General features: G+C 55.7%; 2 protein-coding genes across 2 annotated transcripts in view; one reads left to right on the forward strand and one right to left on the reverse strand.

Moving 5' to 3' along the window:
- MED24 (mediator complex subunit 24) overlaps positions 1-880 on the reverse strand; it is a 30,823-nt gene extending 29,943 nt beyond the window's left edge. The window contains exon 1 of the mRNA XM_036930425.2: positions 725-880. The gene's annotated coding sequence lies outside the window, so the exon portion shown is untranslated. The remainder of the gene's footprint in view (positions 1-724) is intronic.
- Positions 354-22,849, forward strand: THRA (thyroid hormone receptor alpha). Its single transcript, XM_036930433.2, has 9 exons — positions 354-542; positions 10,948-11,292; positions 13,680-13,747; positions 14,327-14,427; positions 16,284-16,431; positions 17,059-17,264; positions 18,187-18,333; positions 18,847-19,105; positions 19,478-22,849. Exons 2-9 carry the CDS (start codon positions 11,240-11,242, stop codon positions 19,726-19,728), a joined length of 1,233 nt encoding a protein of 410 aa, XP_036786328.1. The 5' UTR covers positions 354-542; positions 10,948-11,239; the 3' UTR covers positions 19,729-22,849.
- The last annotated feature ends 144 nt before the right edge of the window (positions 22,850-22,993 follow it).

Raw genomic sequence — 22,993 nt, forward strand, 5'->3', positions numbered from 1 at the left:
CAGGCGACTCGTCGATATGCCTTTCTCCATCCCATGGTGCAAACCCCAAAACCTCCAATTCGTCTAGAAAGCGACGGCTATTTTTTAAATGACATATTTTCCAAAATATGTTACCAAGTACCACTCCTGCCGGAGACGCCTGGAGTGGGGAGGCGAGGGCGAGCGGGGCTGGTGCAGAGGCGGCCGAGGGGCTGCCGGGCGACTGGCCGGGGTCCCGGGGCGCGGCGGGGGGCGGGGGTTGGGGGCCGGCGGCGGCGAGGCGGCCTGCAGGGAGCACCCGCGAGCCGGCCGGGAGCGCGGAGCTCGAGCCCCAGCCGGAGCGGGGCGGGGGAGGGAGGAGCCAAGAGCGGCCGCCGCCTCTGCCGGAGGAGCCGCGGGGCCGCCACACTCGCCCCCCGCCCCCCCCCCCGCGCTCACTCGCACTCACACCCGGGCGCAGGAGGCGGGCGGCCCGGGCCCCACTGGCCCCCCATGGACGCCCCCGTAACGGGGCGCTGAGACCCTGCGTCGTTGCCCAGCCGGGTCCAGCGCGCCACGCCGAGGTAAGGGGGAGGGAGCGAGGGGGCATTAATATGCAAATGCTTCGCGATTGATTATGCAAAGCCGCGGGGCTCGGTGGCGGTTTCCCAGGCGGGCTGGGGGCGCCCGGAGGGTGCTTGCTGCCAGCCTCAGTCTGCCCCGGCGCCCCGGCGACCCTGTCACAGCCCGGGAGCCCGCAACTTACGCCCTGGGGAAGGGAAGTGTTGCTAAGAGGTCGGTGGGCCCCGAGGCTCGCCGGCGGAGATGGCGTCCAGGCCCCCCCCCCTCGAGGGCCCGTCCGGCCTCTGTCCAGCCTGTCTGCTGCGCATTCCCGGACCCGGCCCCACTGCCGGCCACCCGAGCTCCCCCTCCCGCCGCGGTTTGTTTACGGTGCGCCGGAGGCCTGCCCCCCCAGCCCCCACCCCTAGCCTCCCAGGCCGAGGCCGAGGCCGAGTGAGTGGCCTTTGCAAAGCTTCCTCCAGATGCAGAGGGCAGTCTGAGTGGGGTGGGGGGTGGGCTTGCACGGGCCCTGGGAGAGGGAAGTCCCCCCCTTCACTCGCCGCCCCAATTGAGCATGGCTCTCTGGTTGCAACACTCCTAATTGCAAAAACGCGGCTTGAGGGAGGGGGTAACTGTGGAGGGAGTGTATTTTGAGGGTCCCTAGACATTTAGGAGAGTTGCAAGCTAGGGTAGTTGGGGAAGAGAGGGAGAAATGGACCTGTAACCTGTGCTGTGTGTGCCTACCCCCCTTGTTTCCCTCCCCTTGCAACGTGTCTCTGGTGCCCCTTCTCTGCCTGGGGCCCTCCCTTGTCCGGTGTGAGAGAAAGGTCTAGGTTGTGGTGGAGGCACGATAGGGGCAATGGAGAGAGCCACCGTTTCCAGGCGTGGAGGGGGCAGAAAGCAAGCCAGTGGTCTGTGAGCCTGCCCCTCAGTGCTGGCTCTGGTCCCAGGAGGGGGAAGGGATGAAGGGGGCTGTTGTCCAAGATGAGGGGAGAAGCAAATGTGATATGCAGACACAAAGATATGCCCACACAGCTAGCCACATGCACAGACAGGGACATCCAAGCAGACTCAAGGACAGGAGCTGCTGGACACACCCACATGGGGACAAGGGAAGAGGCAGGCTGCCGTTGCACTGGGGAGCTCAGAGGGGTGGGACACACCCACGGGAGACCAAGAGCAGGGAGACTGGCCCATGCACATACCCACGCACAGGGTCACACGGAGATGCTGTCACACACACGGGCAAGGAGGAGTCGCTGTCACCCACACAGAAAAAGTCACTATCACACGCATGCATGAACACAGAGCAATTGCACACAGCCACACATTACAAAAGACCCTGTCACTCACAGGCACACACGTGCTCGCATGAGCTCAGTCACACAGGCATCATCGCCATCTGTGACAGTCGCTGTCACTCAGTCAAATGCAAATGCAGTTATACATAAACACATGTATACACAACTTAGCAACAAGTATTTTCCTGGACTGTTACTGTGGCTCTCTGAGGTTCAGTGTACAAAACCCCTGCTGCCAAGAAAATTAAATTCATCTGTGTGAAAAGACTTCCCTGCATCATGGTGCAAGGCATACATTCAAGATAACATTCTCTGTATCACTTGTCATCCCGCCCTACTAGAAGGTGAACTCCTTGAGACCTGGGAGAATCACTCCAGGAGCTCTGGATCCCACCCAGAGCCTGCACCAGAAGTGCTCAGTGAATACTTATTAATTGATTGGCTGTGGGCTCTCCCGACACAGGTGCACTCATTTGCACCCAGTCCCAGGGACTCAGGTGCAGAAGAAGGTGCATCCAGGGATTCATAAGGCTCAGGTCCACACAGTCACAGGTCTGCACTGACAGTTATGTCCAGACAACCCCAGATGCTCACAGTGTACCTGTGTGGTCAGGCACACTCCTAGATGCACACACAGAGGCTTTTTCCCTTAAGCTTCTTCCTTTAGGCTCAGCTTTTTTTTTTTTTTTTTTTTTTTGAGGGACAGAGAAGAGAGCAAAGAGAGCAGGGACAGGGGGGTTCCAGAGGGCCGAGTCATGGGCCTAAAGCAGTGTCCAGTGACTTCCAGCAGCTGGGATTATCCTGGCTGCTGGGGGGCTGGGGTGTTTAGGGAGAGCTGGCTCTTAGGGAGCCTTCCCTATCCCCACCCTAAAAGCCAATGAGATCTAGCTGCTCCTGCTGGGGTCATTGTCTAAGCCTTTCCTGGGGTCAGTCCCTCACCCCCAGCTGAGTTCGTGCCTCCCCCATGAATCTGGCCCCTTTTCCCACCTCTGCCCTGCTGTCTAAACTTGGAAGCCTTTCTTAGGAGGCTGTATGCTATTGAGTGTCTGGGTGAGTGATGTGTATTTTTGACTTGGAATTTCTTTCTAACACTGTCTCTATTGCTGTCTTGCTCTGTCTGATTCTCCTCCTTGCTTCTCTGCCAGTCTGTACCTCTCTGTCACCCTTTCGCTACCCCTGTCTACCCCTGTTCTTGTCTCTGTTCTGCCACAGTCTCCTTTTTCAGAGCTGGGAACTGGCAGTGATGTTCTTCATACTTTTCCAGTTGTTAATACTGAAACCCCACCCCTCAGCCCAGCCTGCCCTGCCTCTGGGGTCAACCAGAGGTTGGGGGGGGGCGGGGGGCTCAGCTGGCTGCTCAGGACATCCTGCATTTCCTCAGTGCTGCAGCTGCAGCCAGCAAGTTTTGGGGGCTGGGAGTGGGTAGAAGGGGAGGGGGTCAGCTACTGCCCATGCTGACCTCTTAGGCTGGCAGGCTGAGCAGGGTACACCAGCTCAGTGGAAGCCCTGAGTGTGCAGGCTACTGCCAGCTAGTTCCTAAACAGGCCAGCAGGGAGGATCCCCACCACACTGACCCACTGGAAAATAATGGCCCCCATGGGCAATAGCAGGAATTGGCAGGACCAGCTTGAACAGAGCCCATGGCAGGACTCACAATGGCCTTTCTCCACACCCCTGGCAGCTGAGACCCACCTCGGAGATGCCCACAGCTGTGTCCTCTTAGCCTGGCCACAGAGCCTGGTTCTGAGGGTACAGCTGCCCAGACTGTCAGCGGGGCTGAGTAAGACCCTCTCCCATGAATGCAGTCTCCAGCCCAGAGTGGCAGAGTGGGCACTTCTTCTAGAGAGGGAATTTGAGCAGGGGGCACTGGGGCAGAAGGCCCAGAGCCCAGGAGGCCCCAAGGCTCTCTTCAGCCATGGCCTATTTTGATGAGGAGGCACTGGTAGTGATTCTACCGTAGAGAATCCATGGGCTGCTGCAGAAAGGGAAACTGAGGCTTGGTCATGGAACACAGCTGGATGAAAAATCAAGGTATCATTCCTCTAGCAGGTAATTTTCTGTAATGGTTAAGAACAGGTTTTTATGTTTTGTTTTGTTTTTTATTTAGACTGCCTGGGTTTGAATCCCACCTCTACTATATGCTGGCTGTATAACCTTGGGAAAGCAATTTAACCTTTCCCTTGCCTTATCTGTAAATTGGGGATGATAATACTTATCTTATTCTGTTTTTTGAGGATTAGGGAAGTTAAAATATATAGAAGTTTTAAAAAGTGTCTGGTGCATAACAAGCCATGAACGTGTTACAATGAGGAAGCCTGTGGGGGTTTGGCATCCCCTGGGTTTCTTGGAGAAGCCTGGTGGAGAATTAAATCTCCCAGACATCACAGGAATAGGATGGGGGTGAGGGATGGGGATAGTGGGTCCCTAATCTACAGCTTCCTCGCTGTTCATGTCACCTGTCTCTCCCCTACAAGTTTTTGCAACCTAGTGCCCCCTGCCTAGCCTCCTCTTATCTTCAACTTTTAGCTGCTTAAAAGGAACCATTGGCATACTGGACTGGGACACACCTCTCCAGTTAGCAGCACATGCATGAATGTTTGGGTATCATTGCATCTCTGTTGGGAAAAGACTGAGCACTGGGAGTGGGGAGAGATACAAGGAAAGTAGGCTCTTCTCCCCAAGCCCTTTCCTGTCTTACTTATAGAGTACTCTGAATATCTTCCTCTCTCCTGGGGATCCCAAATTCCATCTACCTACCATGGAGAATCAGCCAGGACAGACACCAGGTTCCCCACTTCTGCTTAAGGGAACATTAATATGGCGGCTGCAGGCACTAAGGAGCACTGTGGTGGGCGTGGCACTTTAAAATCGAGGGTCTGTCCTTGGTTGTCTCTTTCCCTCTGTGAGTCTGGTGATAAGACACCCTCCCCTCCTGAAAATCCCATTTATTCAGTCCCTCCCCAAGGTAGAGCAAGGACAATGGGGGGTGCCATGTGGTGGGCCACTGGAGAGCCTCTGGAATGGGGGCTAATCTCAACTCTAGCTCCCATGGCTGCAAAGGCGCCTTTTGTGCCTCTTGGGAAGGAAGGCAAGCACAAACCTTGTGGAAAGAGCCCTGGTTGGGAGTTGGCAGCTGGGTTTCTGCCATTCACCAGTTACTGACTTTGTGCCTGGGTTTCCATCATCTGGAGAGAAGGATGCCTACCTCACTCAGAGTGAGGGTGACACCTGTGTTCAGTCTGTGTTGCGTCCTGCTATGGTAAGCAATGCCTGTAGATTCTCCTGTCCTCCCAGGGCCTGGCCCGCTGCAGGGTGGGGATACGTGCAGCCAGAGACAGTTCTGTCTCTCATGGAGGCATAGGGCTGGTGTATGGTGGGGGACACGTGGTTTTCAGACATGTGGTACTGTCTGCCCTCTTTCCTGGCAGGCCAAGGCTGGGGTACCAAAGGGTTCCTCCCTCTTGTATGCCTTTGTGTGCGGTGGTCCAGAGGGAGGGTGCCGAAGTTCTCTGGGTAGACAAGGGGTGCAAGATGACACGTACTGGTGCCCAGGAAATGTTCTGGTTGCTCCCCTGCTTTGGGCATGAGCCCTCAGTCTAGGGACAATGGTCTGGGGTTAGGATTAGAGCCAAAGGCACAGCTACAACCTAGCGGTGACGAAGAGCAGCGGGACTGGACCAGCCTCCAGTCCACCTTTTCTTCGTCCTCTCTTCCTCTTGTAAGGAAGAGATGAGCTCTTAGCTTCCAGAGCCTTGGCTGCGTGTTCCATTTTCTCTTGGACCCAGGAGCTTGGGCGGGGGAAGGGGAACGCAGACCCGAGGCTATTGGTTATTGGTGGTTACCCGCGTTTTTGTACACAGCAGTGAGTGGGTGTGTTGCGCGCACATCCATGTGTGCGTGTTTTGTGCATGTGTGGGCTGGGGAGGACTCAGTATCTGCTGGAAGGGTACGGGGAGCCTGCAGCTCTGCGCATGCGGGGTGTGTGTGTCTGCACGTGTCCGTGTGTGTGCCTGAGACTCAGCTGCATTCACTTGCTCCAGCGCTCATTCGCTCTTCCCTGCTGTCTCTCTCCCTCCCTCAAACACATACACAAAATTTTCAATCTTTCTCTCCCCCCTCCTCTCTCCCCCTCCCTTCCTTCCGCCCTCTCCCTCCCTCTCTCTCTCTCTCCCTTCCTCCCTCCCTCCCTCTCTCTCTCTCTCTCTCTCTCTCTCTCTCTCCCCCCCCCTCTCTCTCCCTCTCTCCCTCTCCCTCTCTCTCCCTCTTTCCCTCTCTCCCTCTCTCCCTCCCCTTTTCCCTGCCCATTTTCCTCGGGTGGGGGCTAGCTCCCGCCTCCGTGGGGTGCCTGGGGTACAATTCCTGCTTTCCCACCTCCGTGGATCCCTTTCCCCCTGGGCCATCTCCCCAGGGCTGGCAGACAACTCCTTTCAAGGGCCTCCTCACAAGAAGAGAGTGGAGAGGGGAGGACCCCGAGCCCTGTGCCCGTGATGCCATCTGCAGCAAGCGCTTTGGCCACATGACATTCGTGCCTCCAGCATTCAGCTGCCCCAGCTCCGATTACCCGGCTGGCTGCTGGGGGGAAGGGGGGGAGAATGTGCTGTGCCCAGCTCGGGGTGCTCCTAACTCTGCCTTTTTGGCTAAGTGCATCTCCCACCTCCATTCCTGGGGGGAATTGGGGCAGAGGGAATGAAATTCTGTGGGTTGACAGGGGAAGGGGCTGAGCTCTTGAGCGTGGTTGTGGGCACAACCATCGTAGGTGGGCATAGGGGATGGAGGTGCCCAACTTGATGCCAGACTAGAGCTGCCAAGAGCTGCCCTGGGAAGATAGGAGGGGAAGAGAGCAGCAGGTGGTTGAGGTTATGGTGGTGTGAAGGGGAGCGCAGTCTTTGATATTAAGACTGGGAATCTGGCCCAAGTCAAGGCTGCTGTTGGTGTCTTTCTGTCCCTGACCGGCAGGGGGGACGTTTCCTGTTACATTCTCTGGGGGAGAGGATCTTTTGTTTAAGTGACCAGTCTCCCCCATGTTACATCCCCCACCCCCATCTCCCACCCTCTAGCCTCCAGGGCCCACAGTGGCTAGACCAGACTCGAGGGTCCCTGCCCTTAGGCTCCAGAACCCCATTCTGTGGAGGCCCTGCACAAGCCCACCAAGGACTGCTGCCTGTGCCGCCCCCCACTTGCCAGCCGGTGCCTGCGTCACTGCACTCCTCTGCCATCTCTCACCTGCCAAACAGTGCCTTCCTCCCCGCCTTCACTCCTAGCTTTCCTGGCACTAGGAGAACGGCGAGCTGGGTGGGGCAGTCCCGCTCAGCCCATACCTGAGAAGAGAGGGGTGGGGGGGGGATTTGGGAAACGAGAAAGGGGTCCAGCCCTGAGAGGCATCCACCCCTCAGTGTGGGGGCCTGTGTTGGGGTTACCACCTCCACCATCACCAGGCTCTCAGGGGCTGTTGGTGTTTGTGGCTGCCCATGGGAGCCCACGTTGGCATGGGCGGCCGTGTCTGCACACAGATGCCTGTGTTTGCCCGGGCATGCCCCTGTGTATGTTTGGGCTGCAGTGGCCATCCGGGCCCCTAGCATCCCCCTTCTTGGCTCCCATGGTGTGGGGCCAGGGCACTGATGCCAGGTAATTGGGAATGGGGGCAAATATCCCCCCCCCACCTTAGCAGCAGGCAGAGGGGAAGGGGAGAGGGAGGTGTGAACCTACCCACAGCACTATTAATAGCCCACATGCCAGGCCACCAAGAACCAGCTGTCACCGTGGAAACCATTTCTACTCCCCCTTCCCCCAGCCTGCACAGGGTGGGACTTAGGCGGGGCATGAAGCACCCCTCACCCATCTTTCTTTGTTACCTTTCTTTGTCTCCCCTCTCCTCCATCTGTCTCTCCACCCCTCGTCTGTCCTCTTCTCTCTCTCACCCCTTCTCTCCCTGGCTCCCGGCTTGCTGCCACCTTCCATCCTGTCCCTCCGCTTCATGGCCATCCTGGCTCTAACCCATCCCTGCCCATCTCTTTGTTCTGGCCCCTCCTCGTCTTTCTTCCCCCATCATCCCTTTTACCCCTCTTCTCCTCCCCTTTCTTCCCTTTTCTTAGCCCCCTCTATATGTGTGTCTTTCCCTCTGTGGTTGGTAAGGAAGAGGACTGGGCTTAGTGCCTTAAGGGCAAAGGTCAGGAGCCCCAGACAGGTGGGGCCAAAGCCAAGAACAGGCACAGGAGAAGTATAGAAGTTGAGACTAGATTCTGGAGGCAGAGAGTCCCCTCTGGCAGCCCCAGGAGTCCTTTGGGGGAGTCCCTTGGGTCTCCAGGATTGCAGAGTGGCATAGATCAGCAGTGGGAACCTGGCATGGTGCCCATGGATGCCACATGGGCCTCTTGTCTCTGTACCCCCCTCTACACACACACACACTGCAGAAGCACTTAAGCTTAATGAAATGCTTCCCCCTCCACGGGAACCTTGCCCACACTGCCACCCAGCATCTCCTATCTGATGAAGAGGGAGTGGGTGGCCAAGCCAGCCAATGGGTGGGTCTTGCCATCGGTCTGTCCAGCCTAGACTCAGAACCCCATATAGGTCCACTCTCTCTACCTCTTCGGGGCTGAGCGCCCACCTCTTCAGGGCATGTGTTCTGAAGGAGATTGAGGAATTAAGCCGGACTCCAGGAGGAGGGGAGAGAGGCTGCCCTTCGGGATGGGTACTCCATGCTGACCTTTTCCTGCCCACAGCTGACACAGGTTTGCATGGTTTGTGCCTCCCTGCCACTGGGCCCTGTTCTGTGCTGCCTCAGAGGCCCAGGTACATCCCTATAGAGAGGAGAGGAGTCCCCGGGGTTCCCAGCCTCTTGCTAGGTGCCAGGTGAGGGTGTCCTGAGCGCTGTCGGCAGCACCTTGCTGCTCTGCCCACTGCCAACGGCAGCAGCCTGGGTTGCACTGGAGGCACCAGAGCACCATTCAGCTCAGCACGCACAGAGGTGGGGCAGAGAGGGACCTGGCCCTCCCCACGGCAGGCACGTGCAAGCCCTTGGCAGTGCCCAGACACATTTAGAGGTAAGGTTGGGCTGGGGAGGAAAAAGGGAAAATAAACATGGTGGCTCAGGTTGGCACCACCCCAGGTGTGCCCTGTAGCAACTGGCAGTGGCAGGAGTGGCAGGGGAGGGGGTCCTCCAGAGCTATGGCCTGGGGCAGGAGCCGTGGGTGCCATGTGGCTGCTGCTGGTGTTCCCGGCCCAGCCTGGCCCACAGCTGCTAGTAGCCATTCCCACACACCCTGGCCCTCTTCATCTGCCCCCAGGGCCCTCTCCCTAGAGCTGCCCCTCTCTTAGCATGCCCACTCCTATGCCTGCCTCCTCCCCTCCCTGGGGGCACTTGGGCCTCCGGCTGACGAGTGGATTTTTCCAGCTTCTGTAAACAAGTGGTGGCAGCATGCCAGGTGGGCAGGAGACAGGCGGGGGCAGCACCACAGCCAGGGTGTGCCAAGCACCGAGGCACAGCCTTGGGGGGAGACGGGGAGACACTGAGACCCAGAGAGAGAGACATTCAGATGCAGACAGACCAAAGGAAGCCTCGCTGGGCACAGATAAAAGTCGAAACAGAGGTGACAGAAAATAGCCCTCCATTGTCCAGCCCAATCCCCACGACATCCCTGGCCCCCTAAACCTCACTGCTCCTGCTAGGAGGAGCAGGCCCCAGTGCCCAGGCCCTGGGCATCCCCACCCAGTCCTTCTCCTCCCCCTACCTCCACCCCTTAGGGCTGGCTACACCATTATAAATTTATAACAGGAATTTCTCCACAAGCCAAGAAAAACTTGACCTACTTTCTTGACGGCTCCCTGGGCTAAGGCTCCCTGCTCACGCCCCCTGCCCCCACCCCTGCCCCCAGTCTCCTCCAACCTCCAGTGTCCAGCCCTGGTCTGTGGGGGTATCAGAGGTGGACTGGGCCGCCCCTCTGCACTCCTGCCACATCCCCCACACTGGGGGCTTGCCTGGGTACAGACGCCCTGTCCCATTGCCCTGCCCAATGGCCTGACTTATCTCTGCCTTCCGCTCCCACCCTGGCTCCTTATCAGTTCCTGGGGAGGGTGCCGGGGGGCCCAGGGGCGAGGTCTCTGATGCAGCAGCCACGTGATGGAGGTTGTTTGTGGGGAGCTGCACCCTTTGTCCCCTTCTCACATGCCCACACCTGCCTGTGTGTGCAGACAGTAAGCCTTGGGTCTCCAGCTTGTGGTCAGAGGGGCAGTGTAGAGGGAATGGTGGGCTCAGCTTGGCACGGCCCTGGACCCCAGGTAGTGGAACGAGGCTGGCATTCAAGCCAGGCTTTGAGGTTTTAATCCCTGAACCACCTGCTTACTAGCTGTGTGAACTTGAATGACTGTCCAAGCTTTCTGGGACTCAGTTTTCTCACCCATAAAGTTCTGATGCCCACTTCAGAGGGCACCTGTTGTCTAAGCAGTTAACGGTTCCCTTTCCCCTTCCCCTTGCCATCTTGAGGGGTGGCAGCTCAGCTAAACCAACTGGGAAGCCTGCTTCCCAGACTGGAAAGTGTGATTGGGGACCTTGTATGGGAAACTTGGGCATCCCTGGGGGGCCAAGGCTGGGGAACCATAACTCAGCCAGCAGCAGTGGCGGTCAGCTCCCCACTGTTTCCATCTCTCTCCCTGAGTACTCAGGTGGCTTTCATGATCCCTGTGTGCTGCCCCACACCCCACCCTTCCTTCACTGTTCCCCCCATGCCTGGGCTCACCTATGGCCTCCTATAATACCAATAGTTTTAGGAAAACTTGCCTGGAGCGGTGGTAATAGCTAACTCCTAATAGACATTTATGAAGGGCCAGGCACTTGATTGAATGTGAGGATCGAGACATGTGCGTGGATTACCTCATTCTTTCCCTCCATCCCTTTCCATGTCTGGGGCTTAGGATGTGGAGCTCCAGTCTTGCCTGCTGTGCCTGTTGATCTGAGGGGTTATCCTGATCCTCTCCCTGTGCCTGCTCTCCACACCCACCACCATCTTGTTTGAGCTCCGAGAGCCCAAAATGTTGCCACCAAAGGAGTCCTATCCCCCCACCTCCACCACTCCCGCCCCCACACCCGCTGCAGCGCCACTTTACCCTTAATTCTCTCCTGTCTCTGCAGGGACCTCTGGACAGGACAAGACTCTGAAGCTACTTCCCCAGCCCAGGATCCCCCTGGACTCAGCTTGCCCCCCAGCCCTACCACCTGCCACCTCCTGGCCCCTCTCACCGCCCGCCCCCTTGGGGCACAGGGCATGGTGTGAAAGGCCAAGTGCTGAGGCGAGCACCATGGGTGCTGTGCCCTAGGGCCTGGGTGGCAGGGGGTGGGCAGCCCGTGGGCGTGCTGGGGGGGCCAGTGTGCCCACCCCAATCTCTTGGCGTGCTGGAGGGCATCCTGGATGGAATTGAAGTGAATGGAACAGAAGCCAAGCAAGGTGGAGTGTGGGTCAGACCCAGAGGAGAACAGGTAACGGGTCCAGTGACTAGTTTGTGCCAGCTCCTAGGCAATAGGCATGGTCACCTAGACGGGCACAAGAAACTGAGCTTTGTTCTTTTAAGCATCTCTCAGGGGATGGGTATGAGCCAGCAAGCCTGCTGCCTACCTTTGCCCAATAGATGGGTCATGTTCACTTGTGGCAGGAAATTAGGCACCTGGATTGAGAGATGCCCATTTTGGAGGGGGGAGGTGTACAGAGCAGAGTAATTACAGGCAGCGGGCATGTGGCCCCTCCCTTGACAATGTGAGGCAGTCTCAAATGCCCCCCTCCACATCTCCTAAGCCACCCTCACCTGAGCATGTGCAATACAAAGAGCCTTGCCATTTTCTTCCTCTCCCTACCAGCCTGTTCACATCTGACCACTAGTGTGTGGTCCACAAGCCATGGTACATGTGACAGGACATTTCAGAGCACATGCACCAGTAACTATTGGTCGCAGCCTGTGCTTATATTTGGAACCTGTTGGGAGCCCCACAGTCTCTTCCTTGTTCATGGGCAAAGGCGGGCTCTGCCATGGGGCTCCTCCCAGGAAGTGGAGGTGAATGCCGACGCTGAAGGTTTTGCCCACACGTGGAGGAGGCATCAGCCCTGCATATACAACTAGGAATGGGTTACCTACGATCTGCATTGCCCAAAGAGGAGGGTCTCTGCCTCTCCATCAGCACCAAGTGACACAGAACTCTGTCCCAGTTGGCATGATGCCCCAGGAGCTGGGTACAGCCTGTGCCTATGGCCAGGGAAAGGGTGGGGGATGGGATACTCTGGGGAGCAGTGTGGCTGTTGCCTGGGAGACCAGATCCTGAGCCAGGAGGCCAGAGGCCTGGCCAGGCAAAGTCCTGGGGCCCAAGACTGGGTCCCCGGAGGAGGAAGTGGATGGGGCTGGCTGCTCAGTAGGGCACCTGGGGTATTCCCCCACAAAGCCCCCCTTACTCCAGGGGGGCTCTGAAAAAAAAGGTCTAGCTTGGCAATGCAGAGCTCTCACTTGCAACCTCTGTACCTCCCTGCCCAGACTCGTGTGGGCCTAGGATCCCAACTCGGAGAAAGGCGGGAATGCTGGGTCCTGGTCTTCCAGAGCTGCAGACCCTCCTCCATCTTTCTCCCCTTCCTCATGTCCCCCACGCCACCTTGTGGCTGTCCCTGGGACTGCACCCAGAGGCTGTGAGTCTAGTAATTGTTGAAGACCACCAGCTAGCTCAACTGTTGCCTCTGTGGTCTGGAGTTCCCCCGCACCCACCCCTTCTGCAGGCAGGAGGGAGATCTGACCCTCCAGCTGTTCTAAAAATTAGAACAGGGGTAATCTCCAGGGGGCATGGAACACAGAGTTGTCTGTGTCTGTGACCCTGGCCAAGGTCACTGTGTCAGTGTGTTGGGAGCTACATCAGGCTCCAGGGGGAGGGGCCCTGTAATATGCCACATGCAGGGTGGGTGTAGGAAGTTATACAATCCATGAATGCATGTAAAAAGGCTATGTAACCTGAGTCTGCCGAAGTTATGTAACGTGTATGTGGAGAGGCTGGTGACATATATGTGCAGTGAGGGTTGCTAATCCCTAGCAAGGAGTCCTTGCTCAGGGTCCTTGTTCTGGCTCTGACTCCAGTGCACAATGTCACTAGGCACAGGTGGGGCCTTGGTTTGCTGCTCTGTTAAATGGAGGCTGTGGACAGGGTGATTCTGGAATAGGTCCCTAGTTTAATATTTTTGGGTCTAGGTTCCAGTTGCCAGACACTGTATGTTTTCAATTCCTGCAGTTATTTAGTATGTGTACATGACCTGGGAAGCAAGCAATATGTTCACTTGGGGGAGGGAGGTGGTATTACTAGGTGCCTGTCCAAAGGGTTGTGTAACAAACACATGGGCATATTCTAGAGGTCATATAATGCATTTAAGTGAGAATGCCCTGAAAGTTGCATAGATATGTAGATCCTGGTACTTATTTGCCATGCTTGGGTTTATACTGAAGGCTGCATAGTTATTCATATGCAAGGGTCTTATGGTCTTATATAGACATGTGTTATAAAAGTTAAATAGCTTTAACCATGTCCTGAAGATTCTTTCTGCATATGTGTCATGTACTAAGGATTTAAATATGTGGATATCTTGTGGATTATGGATATTTAAGATTCTATAATGTGTGTGTTGAGGCCCTAGAATATGCTTGTGCCCCAGCCAAGCCCCTTATCACCCTGAAGCTTCTAGATAGCTGGTCCCTTCTCAGTTTTGTCAGCTGATCTGGGAGTGAGAAGTAAAATGCAGATGCAAGGTAGAGGGTCAGGCCTTGGTGATTATATAAGCTTATTGGATGAGAAGGGTCTGCCCAAGACTGCTCTGTGATTCTGCCCACTTTACCCCCATTCAGTGCCAGGTCACCAGATGGAAAGCGAAAAAGAAAGAACGGCCAATGTTCCCTGAAAACCAGCATGTCAGGTGAGCCTGGCTGTGTGTGCCCTTCCCCCATACCCTCAACCCCACCAAACCAGGCTAGGGCTCTTCTGGGGCCTGGGCATGGACCAGCAACTCCTGTGTCCCATGGGAAGAGCCTCCTAGATGGCTTGGGACAGACTTGTCTGGAGGTGAGAAGGTGATGTGGGGTATGCCCTAGCCTTCGAGGATAGATTAGGCCAGGACTTCTTCCCTTCTCCCATAACACTCTTGCCTGAGGCCCTCCAACCCAAATCAGGGCCTGAGCTAAGGGCAGGGGGGCTGTATTCCCCTGAAGTGAGTTGCTGACATTTGCTTCTCCTTCTCCTGCATCCCCTGCCCCTCAGATGCAGCAAGAAAAAAGCCCTGGATGGACATTCAGAATACTGGGATTCTCCATATTCTTAGGGAAGGGGATGATCTCTGATGTGTCTCCAGGATTCTACCTGGACACAAAGAAACCTTCAGGGAGGCTGGGCTAGGGGGTGGCCAGGAAGGAAAAGTTGGGGGCTGGAAAAGTGTAGGAACCTCTCTGCTGGGAGCCTAAGCCATGCCTGCCTGCCTGCCTCCTTTCCTCCCTACCAGGGTATATCCCTAGTTACCTGGACAAAGACGAGCAGTGTGTCGTGTGTGGGGACAAGGCAACTGGTTATCACTACCGCTGCATCACTTGTGAGGGCTGCAAGGTATGGACCAGCCAGCTCCTGCCCCTCTCCCACCACCTGAGCACCCATCTCACTCCCTTTAGGGCCCTCAGCACCTGGCACAGCAGACAGCTCTATAAATACGTAACCTAAAGCCCATATGTTACATCATCCTTTCTCATTTCTGATTTATTTGTTCGTTTATAATTCCTGCTCTGCCATTTGAAAATAAAATGCCTAATCTCTCTCAACCTCAGTTTCTTCATCTATAAAATGGGATAATCATACTACCTATCTCATAGAGTTGCTGGGAGAATTAAATGAGATCTTGCACATTAAGTATTTAAAACAGTGCCAGAAACATACAAAGCATTCAATAAATCTCAGCTATCATTCAGCCATTCAATGTGTTAGGTATGAGGGATGTAGTACATGCCCTGCCCTCAAGCTGCTCACAGCCTAGCAGAGAAAGACTTGAAATAAACATCACTGTTTTTCAAAATGTGGTTCATGGACCTCTTCTAGGACTAGTTAAATGCAGATCTCTGGGCCTCATCCCAACCCTACTCAGGCAGAGCCTTTTGTGATGCATCCCAGGAATCTGCCTGGGAACAAGCTCCCCAGCTGCTTCCACTGTGCCTGAGAGATTGAGAAGCAGTGCTGGAGGGCATGGTAGGGCCCAGAGAAGAGGGGGGCAAAGGCTTCCTGAGCAGAGGGAACAAGGTCATAGATGGGGTAGCCTTAGTTAGATCTCACTTTGGCCATTTCAACCTGCAGGGGTTTTTCTGGATCATCACCTCCTGGAAATGTAAGATCTTCCAAGAAACAGAAATATTTTAAAAGATGTTACGTCTTCAAGTTCCTTTCTTAGTGTCAACCAAACCATGACCAAAGGGGTTTAGGGCCCCACAGCAGTGGTCTTGGAAACAATACAAAGCAGGGTAACATACAGCAAGGATCCTCATCCTCAAGGACATGAGTCTCAGAGGGGCATCCTAAAAAGATGGAAATGCCTTCCCCAACCCTAGAGAGTCTGATGTAAGTCTAGAGTGAGGCCCAGGAATCTGTATTTTTGGTAAGTGCGCTTAGTAAAAGTGATTTTAATGAGCTCCAGAATCTGAGAGCTCAGACCTCGTGTCCCATACCTCAGGTCTCGTTCTGGCTCTGGTGCCCATTTAGCCATATGACTTTGGGCAAATTGCTTATTCTCTCCAGGCTTCAGTTTCCTAGTCTGCAAAATGAAGATAGTAAGAGACCTTACGTCCTGTGGCTGACATGAGTGTTAATGTGATAATGCACGAAGGAAAAGGCCTTGTAGTCAGCATTAGCACATATAGCTCTTTGTGTTACTGCTGCCATCTTGATTCTTGAGGTTTTTCCTTTAAAGTAAAGATTAAAACTGATACATAGACCTGAACATTTTCTTTTAAAGCTACAGTTCATACCCAGTGCCTTTTCCTGACTTTTTGACCCCCTCCATTCATGACTTCCACCTGCTTGGGCAACAGGCAGCATGTATGGGAATTGCTTTGGGGTCAGTGTTGTTTTCAGAGTTGTTTAGCAAGATAGAAAATAAGGTATTAATTGGACCTCCAAAGCTGATATTCCTTTGGCTGTTGTAGCACATCACACCATCCCTAGGCTCAAACCTCCCCACTTCGCCCTCATCCTTACCTTCTCACCACTGCTACCCATGTACCACCCACCCCACCAGGAGCCTAGGGGCTAGGGTGCATGTTTTCAAGGTCCTTCGGCTCAGCAGAGCCCAGTGATCCTGGGCTTGCTGTGTCAGGAGGATGCTGGGGGCCTTCACCAATCCCCCAGCCCCAGAGAACTGCCTAGTTGGCTCAGGAAGGGGAGATCATGATCATAACATGCTCTGTCTCCCCCCACCCCAGGGCTTCTTTCGCCGCACAATCCAGAAGAACCTCCATCCCACCTACTCCTGCAAATATGACAGCTGCTGTGTCATCGACAAGATCACCCGCAATCAGTGCCAGCTGTGCCGCTTCAAGAAGTGCATTGCCGTGGGCATGGCCATGGACTGTAAGGGGAGGGGTGGGGGTGTTGGGCCAGGTGGCTGTGGGTGGGGCTGGGTTCACATACAGCAGCTCCCTTCCAGGGTACCTTCAGGGCCCAAAGGGCAGCATGACAGCCCAAGCCAGACTGATGATAGAATGGATGCTCAGAATCATGGTCCCTGCTGCCCTTATCCCTAGGGAAAAGGAAACAGGATTCCTCTATAGGCCCTGTGCTTGGGCCCCATTTCTACCTGCCTTTCACTCTCCAGGATGATAGGGTTATTGAATAAAGTAAGTCTTGAGTGCCCCAACCAAGCACAGTGTTCCTGACCACTGGAGAAAGCACCCCACTTCTGGGTGAGAGACAACATCTTTCATCGACTAGGGACTGGATGGCAGGGTCTTTTGGTAACCAGTGTCATCATAACCTTTTAGACCAGAGCATGATATTCCTCCGGATCAGCCCAAATTGGAGTTGCTGTGGCCCCAGTGATTATGATCAACTTAAGCCACCCAACTGCTAGGTGACTTGGGGAGTTACTTAACTTCTCTGGCCCTCAGTTTCCCCAGCATGTATGCTGGGAAGAGTAGTTTCTGAGCAGGTTGTAAAGAGTGCCATGCAAAGGGCTTTGTGTCTCTCTGATGTTGGCAGTGGTTCTAGATGACTCGAAGCGAGTGGCCAAGCGCAAACTGATTGAGCAGAACCGGGAGCGGAGACGTAAGGAGGAGATGATCCGATCACTGCAGCAGCGACCAGAACCCACTCCCGAAGAGTGGGACCTGATCCATGTTGCCACGGAGGCCCATCGCAGCACAAATGCCCAGGGCAGCCACTGGAAGCAGAGGCGGAAATTCCTGGTAAGGGGAGAGTGACAGCCACGTGACCAGAGATGGGACCTAGCTCAGAGCCTTGCCTCTTCCAGGAAGCCTTCTTAGTTTAGTCTGACCCAAAGCTGATACTTGCCACAACTTAGTGATTCTGATTTGTACACTTGTATGTATGTAGCTGCTGTCAGGGTCCTGCCTGTTCCATCTGATTGGGAGCTCCATAAGGATAGGGCTTTGCCTTCCTCACTGAGTTTCCAGTGAGCAGAGGCAGCATCTTTCCTGCCCACAGTGGCTGGAAGAGAGGGTAAGGACACAGTTATGTAACACCTGCAAGGTGCCAGGCATTGTATTAGGCCCTGGCAAAACTGAATGGTCAGCTTGGAAGGAAATGGACGGTTGGTTGTGTATGGTGGAGGAAGGCAGAAAACAGGCATCTGGTTCCTGGTGGAGTATGCCAGTGCGTGGCACAGTTCAGTGTTAAGAGCATAGCTCTGATGCCAAGCACGCGTGTGTGTAACAGGAGTCAGAATGCATGGGTGATCAAATCTTGGTTATACCACTTACTAGGCATGTGACCTTGGGCTGCACTATGCCTCAGTTTCTTCTTCTGTGAAATGGGGATAAGTATAATGTCTTCCTTATAAGGTCATGGTGAGGATTAAATGAGATAATACATGTAAAACTTGTAGCCAAATGCCTAGCTACATATTAAATATTCAGTAAATATATTGTCTGTTATTATGATGTTACTTCTATTACTGTTATGGTCATTGTTACTATTAGTTGACTCACAGCCCTGGCTCTGGCCAATGCTCTGCCCTAAGGTGAAGGTGAAGCCTATTGGTGGCCCCTCTCCCCAAGCTGCCTTGGAGCTCCCCCTGGTGGGCAGGGAGACTCAGTGAGAGGTTGAAAGGGGTCTGCAGTTCCAGCTGACCCCCATCTCTCCCTCTAGCCGGATGACATTGGCCAATCACCCATCGTCTCCATGCCTGACGGAGACAAGGTGGACCTAGAGGCCTTCAGCGAGTTTACCAAGATCATCACCCCAGCCATCACTCGTGTGGTGGACTTTGCCAAAAAACTGCCCATGTTCTCCGAGGTGAGTGGCAGATGGGAGGAGAGCCACGGAGGGAAGCCTGAGGCTGCTGGCCAGGTCACCGAGTCCCAGCACATGCTCACCTGAGGTTCTCTGCACAGGGAGAAATTCCTGTAGGTATATACACATGCACAGCCAGCTGATCCCTACAGAACCAGAAGGCTCCCCGGGCCCAGCCTCCCCAGCTCCTCCCTGCCCTTCTCCCCACAAGTCTACATGGCTGCCTGACTCTTAAGTCTGGGGACAGACTGCCCTTCTAGCTGTGCGACCTGGACCAGAGCCCTTACCTCACTTTCCTCATCTGCAGTGGGGATGAAGACAATGATGGGACCCAACTCATAGGCGTAATTGTAAGGTTTAATGAAATAGGGCATATCCACAGTCCAGTGCAGGTTAGCTGTCATGTATGTGTTACTGGCTGAGGCCAGTGGTGGTCTCGCAGCTCGTCAAGGTCACCCAGAGGGCACTGTTGGGGAAGGGTATGCTGAGTGTCCCTGTGACCCCGCCACTCCACAGCTGCCTTGCGAAGACCAGATCATCCTCCTGAAGGGGTGCTGCATGGAGATCATGTCCCTGCGGGCGGCTGTCCGCTATGACCCAGAGAGTGACACCCTGACGCTGAGTGGGGAGATGGCTGTCAAGCGGGAGCAGCTCAAGAATGGCGGCCTGGGCGTAGTCTCTGACGCTATCTTTGAACTGGGCAAGTCACTCTCTGCCTTTAACTTGGATGACACGGAAGTGGCTCTGCTGCAGGCTGTGCTGCTAATGTCAACAGGTACCTGCTGACTGACTGGGAAGCCAGAAGCTTCCAGGGTCCCAAGCCTGGCTGGGCTCTGGGGGCCTGTCACTCTGCTCCTTTCTTAACCCTACCATCTTTCTGCTCCTCGGCTTCTCTGCTCCCCAAGCTTACCTCTGTCATCCAGGCCATCTCTGTCACCAGGCCTATCCTCTGTCCCCTTCTCTGTCACCCATCCCACCTCTGTTCCCAGTTCCATCTCTTGTCCCCCAATCCTCTCTCCCTGCCCCTCGCCCCCTTTCTACCCCTCCTCCTGCCCTGCCTCTCTGTCCCCTAGCCCTGGCCTCTCGAGGTTGCATCCTTCCTCTGCCTACCCTCGCCCATTTACCCTCTCCCCATCCTCCCCTGCAGACCGCTCGGGCCTGCTGTGTGTGGACAAGATCGAGAAGAGTCAGGAGGCGTACCTACTGGCGTTCGAGCACTACGTCAACCACCGCAAACACAACATTCCGCACTTCTGGCCCAAGCTGCTGATGAAGGTGACTGACCTCCGCATGATCGGGGCCTGCCACGCCAGCCGCTTCCTCCACATGAAAGTCGAGTGCCCCACCGAACTCTTCCCCCCACTCTTCCTCGAGGTCTTTGAGGATCAGGAAGTCTAAAGCCTCAGGCGGCCAGAGGGTGTGCGGAGCTGGTGGGGAGGAGTCTGGAGAGAAGGGGCAGAGCTGGGGGCTCAGGGAGGCCCCCCACACCTCTTCTCTCCTTCCTCTCACCCTCGGATAGATTCAGCTCCCACTCACATCCCTGCACTGCCCCATCCCTCCTCAGAACCTCCAGCCCTGGGACAGGGCACACGAATGAACTTGCTATGGAAAGGACAGTGTGGGAGGCTGGGGACCGTGCCCAGCAGTCCCCAGGAGCCTGTCTCTGAGAAGGTAGGGGAAGGGAGGAGATCTAAGAGGGGATAAGCCATCTCGACCATAGGGGTCAGAGGGATGTGGAGCAGGGGAAGATGCCCCCAACTCACCCCCTGCCCACACACAAGAGAGAGCCCCCACTCCCTGTCCAGTTCCTGGCCTGGGCTCCCCCTCCAGGCTAAGGGCCTCTGCTTCCCCAGTTCCTAGATGCAAAGAAGGGCCTGGCTTGGCTCCTCCCCTGGAGGTTAAAAATTATAGTCATTCTTAACTGCACTTTGGAAACCAAGCAAGGGGAGATTAATGAAGAAAAACTAGACAGAGAGAAAAAAGAAAAAAAGAGAGCGTGAGCGACTGATAAAGAGAGATATTAAGTTATTAACAAGGCTGGCCCCTACCACCCCCAAGCACTTTGAGAGCTGCCTCTCCTCCCCCCAAATCAGAAAACTGCCCCAATCCCCAGTCCCCAAGGGTAGGGCTGCCGATCAGAGCTGTGAGTTAATACAACAGGGTCCTGGCCACCTCCCTTGCCTTGCCCCCCACACCGTGCCCCTTTGGCACCCCCACCCCCCTACTCCCTCTGCTCTCTGCCACTCGTGCCCGCTGAGTTCCATCTACCTCTCACGCTGGATGCCAGCTGGCCCCTCAGCAGCCTGCCCTGCTGCCCGCACAGCTCCCCTTTCAAGTGCCCAGGCCCAGGGGCCTCTCCTTGCCCTCCACTCCTTCTGCACCTTGGCACCCACACAGGAAAAACTGTGGCTCAAGCTCCCGCCTTCCTCACGCCTGCAGTATTAGCTACAATCCAGATGCTGTTGCACTGGGGAGGAGTTGGGGGTGTGTGTGCACGGGAGCTTCTCCCAGAGCCTCCACCTCCTTAGGACCCTGTCTCCCGTCTGTCTTCTGGGCTCTCTCTAACCTCTGCCCTCTCCCCTCCCCACTCCACTCAATGCACTAACCCAGAGTCTGGGCAGGTAGGCACCAGAATGGGGGTGCTTAGATAAATGGCACTTAGCTGGGGCCCCGGGGGAGGGGGTGGTTGGTGCTCCTCCTTTTTCCTTTGAAGCTCTTTAGGCCAGCCGCCTGTTTGCCCCTGGGACCCCTCGCCCCTCTTTTCTCTAATTCAGGGACTTTGGCTTGAGTCATCTCCCACCCTCCTGGTGAGGAGTGCTCTGTTGGTCTGCACTTGGGTGAGCTGTCCTCCTCCTCCCCCTTTGGCTATCGCCCACTCTGTAGGGGAGAGAGGGAGGGAGGAGGTAGCCCTGCCATGGGTAGGGGAGGTGAGGGTGGGGAGGGACAGCAGACCAGAGGGCCCTAGGCTCAGGGCTGCATGTCGGCAGGGATGGATGGGTGGACATAGATGCCCCCGGAAGCCATGAGGAATGGGGTGGGGGGAAGGGGCGCCAGGGCTTCCTGCGCTTTGCACTATTGGGGCAAAAATGTCTTAAGCAGTGGGGAACCTGCCACCCTGACCCTCAGCCTGTCACAGCCCCCTACCTATACATACACACACACACACACACACGCACGGGAAGGCAATGCTGTGCTGCCCATCAGGGCATGTCCTCCCCCCACTGTTCAGGTGTTCTGATGGGTGGGGGGGGCCTCGAAGAGCACCTGCTGTCACCTATGCATGTGCTGCCCTGCCCCCCTTGGGGTTGTGGGCTCCTGTGCTGTCTGTCTCTATCCTCTCTCTCTCCCCTGGGGTACTGATTCTTTTATTTCTCCAGTCCCATGGCTAAGCCCTCTTGTACCCTTCTCCCACCCCTGAGGGCCCATTGGAATTCCTGACCTGTCTGCTGTCTCCCCATCCCTCCTTCCTTCCATCCCTCCATCCCCATTCTCAGCCAAGGCAGTGGTGGAGAAAAGGCCTTCCAGAGGCTCAGCCTCTTACAGGCACTTGGGAACTCCTGTCTGCCTCCCCAGTCATATGAGCTGTGATCCCCCAGTCCTCCCCCTGACACCTGACCCTATCCTCCCTCCCTCCGTGATGTGGGGTGTAAGTGTGTGTTTCTCTGCTAGAATGTGTGAGCAAGTCCACGTGGTGGGGGAGGAGCCAGGAGGACTCAGGAGTGCCACGCACCTGCTCTAGAGAGGCAGCTGTCCCAGTCCTGCTTTGGAAATGAGGGACAGGGCCCTCTCCTGGGGGCCATTGGTGCTAATGAGGGGGATGGCCTTGATGTGGGTGCTGAGTATGCCTTCCCCAGGATTGGCCCAGGGCACTAGGGCAGGCAGGGTGGGGCAGAAGGTGCAGTATTGGTGGGAGGAGGGGCTGCTGGGAATAGGCTGAGGGGGCCAGGCCAGGACAAGGGGGTGCCAGAGCCATGACCACTACCCCACCCCCACCCCCCACCTCTCCATCTCAGTATTCCCCCTCCCATCACTCATAACACACATACCTCATCCAGCCTCCTCCTTGCTCAGACTTGGGGAGGGTGGGGGTGGAGAAGCCCCTACCCCTTCCCCTGGTGGCAGGTCTGCAGGGCTGGGAGAGGGCAGGGCGTGTGACACAGACACCGTCCATAAAGGGGACAGTAATTCCTGTCCTGGGAATTCCTGTGTGGGGAGAGGGGGACACTCCCTGGAGGCGCTACTGAATGTATGAGAAGCTGGTGCTGGGGTGGGGGGTGGGGGGTTGTGGTCAGAAACAGGGAAGGAGGTAGGTCCCTTTCCCAGGGAGTGGTGGGGCCAGTAGGGGTGATTTGGGGGGGTCTCCTACTCCTGCCCCACGTTGACAATCAGTATGTCTGTTATGTGCGATTTTTCACCCCGTTGTGTTTTGGGTCAGGATTTTAAAGAAAGATATTTTTATGGTAATTGTTGCTCGTCTATTTTACTATATATTTATGTAATAAATATATGATGAAAATAATCCCCGTGGGCACCCCCCCTTAGACTTGTGTGCTGTTTCCCTGTATCCTCCCATCTGCTGGCAGAGTACCTACCCCACAAACTGACCAGATGGAGAGATGTGCCCCCAGCCCTGGCAGTATTTCCATCCCATCCCCCAAACGAG

The sequence above is a fragment of the Manis pentadactyla genome, chromosome 4, assembly GCF_030020395.1.
Source record: "Manis pentadactyla isolate mManPen7 chromosome 4, mManPen7.hap1, whole genome shotgun sequence".
NCBI lineage: Eukaryota > Metazoa > Chordata > Mammalia > Pholidota > Manidae > Manis > Manis pentadactyla.